This window comes from Gallinula chloropus (genome assembly GCF_964237585.1).
Source record: "Gallinula chloropus genome assembly, chromosome: 1".
NCBI classification, from domain to species: Eukaryota; Metazoa; Chordata; class Aves; order Gruiformes; family Rallidae; genus Gallinula; species Gallinula chloropus.
Genome location: NC_140085.1, coordinates 188,304,559 through 188,309,156, shown reverse-complemented (window position 1 = coordinate 188,309,156; position 4,598 = coordinate 188,304,559). Strand labels below are relative to the sequence as shown.

At 61.4% G+C, this 4,598-nt stretch overlaps 1 protein-coding gene across 2 annotated transcripts; it reads right to left on the bottom strand.

Annotated features, from left to right (window-relative positions):
- Positions 1-384: 384 nt before the first annotated feature.
- Positions 385-3,863, bottom strand: LOC311205221 (putative mitochondrial transporter UCP3). 2 transcript variants are annotated; one of them, XM_084279561.1, is made up of 7 exons: positions 3,737-3,863; positions 3,267-3,405; positions 2,901-3,111; positions 2,503-2,700; positions 2,147-2,248; positions 1,877-2,057; positions 385-1,343 (listed from the first exon to the last, which is right to left on the bottom strand). In XM_084279561.1, exons 2-7 carry the CDS (start codon positions 3,390-3,392, stop codon positions 1,238-1,240), a joined length of 924 nt encoding a protein of 307 aa, XP_084135687.1. In that variant the 5' UTR covers positions 3,393-3,405; positions 3,737-3,863; the 3' UTR covers positions 385-1,237. The 2 variants fall into 2 exon arrangements, with proteins under 2 accessions (XP_084135687.1, XP_084135688.1); XM_084279562.1 differs by having other exon boundaries at positions 3,703-3,785.
- Between the last annotated feature and the right edge of the window lie 735 nt (positions 3,864-4,598).

Sequence of the window (4,598 nt, the reverse complement as noted above, 5' to 3'; positions counted from 1 at the left end):
CACAGAGAGGCAGGGGGCTGGGGGGTGGGCTGGGTGTGGCCATCGCTGTGGCATCAAGGCTGCACAGCCCACTTCAGGTGACTGGTCTCTTCTAAGGGCAGTGGGGATGCCTCCCACCTGGAGTGGGGGGCAGTCACTCTTTGCACCCACATGTGGCATGTCTGGCCAGGGACTTGCACCTCTGGCTGCAATGTTTTTCCTTTTTCCCTTCACCCTCCCCTTCCCCTTCCCCTTCCCCTTCCTCTTCCCCTTCCCTCACCTCCCTGCCTCTCCCCTCCCCGCCTCTCCCCAGTCATCCCCTTTCCCTTGGCCTTTCCCAGGGGCACCCCCAGGGTTGGGAGAACACCTCTAAACCCCCATGAGAGGCACAGGAGACCCGAGCTCTGCTGTGACCAGGCCCCATAGGGGCAGTTTATTGGAAGCGGCAGGCAGGAATAACAGGAATCACCACGGCCCCGGCCCGGTGCCATCTACACACCCACCCCGGCCTGTCACCCACCACTGCCCAGCTGGGGGAATCACAGACATACAGGGTTGGAAAAGCCCTTTAAGCTCAGGGAGTCCAACTGTTCCTGTCCTGTGCTGACCCAGATCTCTCAGTACTTCATCTACCAGTCGACCTATCACTCCCCTTTTTAGTTGGACCGGGGACAAAATATATTTTGAGAGGCTTAGGAGGCGAGGTAAGCCCCTTCCCCAGCCTGGCTGCCCTTCTCTGGACTCGCTCCAGGACCTCCATGTCCTTCTTATGGTGAGAAGCCCAGACCTGGACCCAGCACTCGAGGTGCAGCCTCACCAGTGCCCAGTCCAGGGGCACAATCCCCTCCCCAGACCTACTGGCCACACTGTGTCTGACACAAGCCAGGATGCCATTGGCCTTCCTGGCCAGCCGGGCACACTGCTGGCTCATGGTCAGTCACCCAACACCCCCAGGCCTTCTCTGCCTGACAGCTCTCCAGCCAGTCTCCCCCAGCCTGTAGCACTGCATGAAAAAAACACCCCCAACCTCTCACCATTCCTTTCTTCCTCCCTGAAGACTGGAAACTTCCCTCCTCCCCCATTTCTCCACAAACATTTCTCCTCCCATCCCGATGGTCTCCTGGGAAGTCCCTATGGGCCTGGAGCCGTTCGGCATTGCTGTTCACACTCCCCCTTCCCCACGTCACTTCATCAATTAATATAATTTACTCTTGTGTCTCGCCAACGCTGACGAGAGAGGCCGGGCTCAGGCTCGGGGTCAGGATGGTGCCGGCCGTGCCAGCGCTGCGGCGCGCTGCAGCTGCTCATAGGAGATGAACATCACCACGTTCCAGGAGCCGAGCCGCAGGAAGGAGGGGACAAACCTGCATCAGGGAGAGAGGTGCTGGGGGACAAGATACCTGCGGTGCCCATCGTAGAATCCCAGACTGGTCTGGGTTGGAAGGGACCCCAAGGATCACAGAGTTCCAACACCCCTGACACAGGCAGGGCCACCAACCTCCAGGCCTGGAGCTACACAAGGTTGCCCAGGGCCCCATCCAACCTGGCCTTGAACACCCCCAGGGATGGGGCACCCACCCCTTCTCTGGGCAGCCTGTTCCAGCCCCTCATCACTCTCTCTGGAAAGAACTTCCCCCCAAAATCTCATCTAACCCTTCCCTCCTCCAGCTTCACTCCATCCCCCTTGTCCTGCCAGTCTCTGCCCTTTAACAAGCTGATTCCCCTCCTGTTTCTCTGCTCCCTTCAGGGACTGGAAGGCTGCAATGAGGTCCCCCCACAGCCTTCATTCTCCAAGCTGAACCAGCCCAGCTCTCTCATCCTCTCTTCATCGGGGAGGTGCACTGAGTTTGGCAGTACTCAGCTGGGGAGGGTTGGGGGTGCATGTCCCCAAACTCACCCCTTGTAGAAGCCGGCGAGGCCGTCCTGCATGAGCAGGCCGAGGAGGCAGCTGAGCACGTTGCGGTACTGCCCAGGGCCGGCGTTCATGTACCGCGTCTTCACCACGTCCACCGGTGACGCCACCACTGTGGCGCAGAAGCCGGCCCCAAAGGCAGCGACAAAGTGGCAGGGGACATTGTCTGAGGGACAGAGCCAGGCGTTGAGGGGCACAGGGACAGGGACGGTGCCTGGCTGCATCACCCCCCACCCCTCCTTGCATCACCCTCACCTGTCATCAGCTGTGCCCGCAGCAGTGCGTCCTTAATGAGGTCGTAGGTGACAAGCTCCCCGCAGTTAACGATGGCGTTGCGGGCAATATTGGGGACCGTCCCTGTGCAGGAGGGTTGTGGCATCAGGGATGTTGGTCATGTCCCCTCTGGAGCATGCTGGATGGGTGCCCCAGCTCTGCTGTCCCTGTCCCACTACCATCCCTCTCTGTGTTCCCATCCCCATCCCATCCCATCCCTGATCCCACCCCATCCCATCCCTGTCCCCATCCCATCTCTGTCCCCATCCCCATCCTTCTCCTTGTCCCAATTCCTGTGCCCACACCACTCCCTGTGCCCCATCCTCATCCATCCTTACCTCTCCAGAGCCCGCGGACGCCCTCCTCCCTGGCGATGGTGCAGTAGGCATCCACGGTGCCGCTGTACCGGCGGGCGCCATCCAGCAGCGCCCCGTTGGCCTGGAACCGTACCTTGACCACGTCAGTGGGCTGGGCACATGCCACTGCCACCGCACCCGTCGTGCAGCCCGCCAGCACCCGTGCTGCCAGCCCTGTGCCTGGAGAGGGCAGGCGCTGGGACCCCCAGTCCTGCGGGGACCCCCAGCTGTGCGAGGACCCCAGGATGAGCAGCCAAGGGTTGGGAGTGCTCAGCTCAGGAGGGTTGTTCAGCCTGGGGTGGGCTGTTTCGCATCGGGATGGGGATGTGCATCGGGATGGGGATGTGCAGGGATGGGATCCCGACTGTCCCCACACTCACTCTCAGCACCCTTGGGGGTGTAGAGCTGCTTCACGGAGTCGTAGAGCCCGATGCGGATGGAGGCGAAGCTCATCTGGCGCTGCAGCCCGGCCACCAGCCCGCTGTAGAGGCTACGGGGTCCCTCTGTCCTCACCATGGTGCTCAGTGTCCCCAAAACCCCCCGGTACTCCACGGTGCTGGTGCTCCGGGGGATCCTCACCTCACCCTGGATCTGCAGGGTACAGACTGTGTCACCCTGACCCCACCCCCCCCCCCCCCCCAAAAATCCCAGCTCTGGGGTGGAGCTGGCAGGGAGGGGGGGGGGGGGGGCACTGTTGTGGGGTGCTCCCTGTGCCTGTGGGATTTCGAGGGCCCAGCGGGTCGTACCTGCAGCCGCACTTTGGCTGTGTCCAGGGGGAAGGTGCAGAGGTCGGCGATGCAGGCGGCCATGCCAGCGCTGACAAACTTGATGGTGGCCGGTGGGGGCACCTCGGGGGGCTTCAGACCCACCATGGTGGCAGAGGGGCTGGAAGGAAAGGGGAAGGATTTTTTGGTGTGAGCTGGAGTGCAGCGTTGGGCAGGGCTTCGAGCAGGCGTCTGGTTTGGGGCCAGAGGTGACAATATTCCACGGTGGCTCTGGCCGGCTTCAGACAATCCCAAAAGGCAAATCCCACCCCATTTCCTCACCTGCATCCCTAGGGAAACAGAGGCACAGCCCTTTCTCCCTTGGTAAGGCTCCCATGGGACTCAGCCCTGCCCACCCACCCTATCCCACCCTGGCCAAAACCAGGGGTGCTCAGTGATGGCATCTCCCCAGGGTCACCTGCCCGGGGCTGGGTCCCCTGTGGTGGCCTCACCGTAGGGACCTCGGCACCGCGTCCTGGCTCCTGTCTCAAGCCCCTCTCCGTGCAGCCATCGTCCTGAGAGGCGGCTCCTTGTCTGCCCGCTTAATATAGCACTGGGAAGGACATGCCAGTGGCCACAGGGGATCGGGTGACAGCGAAACACAGTTCCCCCAGTGCTATTTGAGCTGGTGATCATGGGGGCACCTGTGATGGGGTGTGTGCGTCTCTGCTCCCCGCAGGGCTTGGCCATGGTTGGGGAGGCGTTGGGTTGGGGGTTGGTCCTGCCCAAACCACCAGCACCCAGCAGAGCAAAGCAGCCAGCGATGCGGTCCTGTCTCCTGGGTGCCCACTGAGACCTCAGGGGTGGGGGAAATCATTTGATCTGGGAAGGAGGAGACGGGGCAATCGCTCGCCCAAGGCTTTAAAAGCCAAGTGCTCCCCGTGTTGTCTCTGGCACAGACCATAATCCCTCCCGGGCAGCTGCTGTGGTTGTTTACCGGTGGGGTTTCCTCCACGTGGTGTAACGTATCCCCTGTTCCCCCCAGCTCGCGTGAGCAGCCCGAGGGCTCCGAAGGAAAATCCATCCCCCTGGGGCCTGTGGCCAAGGCGAAGGAGGAGGGATGGGCTGAGGACCAGGCTGGAGGCCATGAAATGTCCCTTTTCCTCCATCTTCTCACAATTCCCCATGGAACCCTTAGAGGTGTTTAGCTGGTGTGAGGTCACACTCCGTGTCAACTGTACAGGCTCTTCCCTGTGTGCATCCAAGACACATTTCAAGCTGGTTTGATGCTCTGAAGCCGCCTTTTCTTCCAAGAGGAAACTTTCACCCCTGAGGACTAACTTGGGAGTCAATATCATCACCTCCTCTGCCACT

What these genes read in the sequence shown, in the direction of transcription:
- LOC311205221 (XM_084279561.1), bottom strand. Translation starts at nt 3,392, where the DNA reads ATGGTGGGTCTGAAGCCCCCCGAGGTGCCCCCACCGGCCACCATCAAG. An exon ending in GCGGGCACAGCTGATGACAG is followed by an intron (nt 2,058 to 2,146) that starts GTGAGGGTGATG and finishes TCTGTCCCTCAG; the next exon opens with ACAATGTCCCCTGCCACTTT. An exon ending in CTCGCCGGCTTCTACAAGGG is followed by an intron (nt 1,344 to 1,876) that starts GTGAGTTTGGGG and finishes TCCCTGATGCAG; the next exon opens with GTTTGTCCCCTCCTTCCTGC.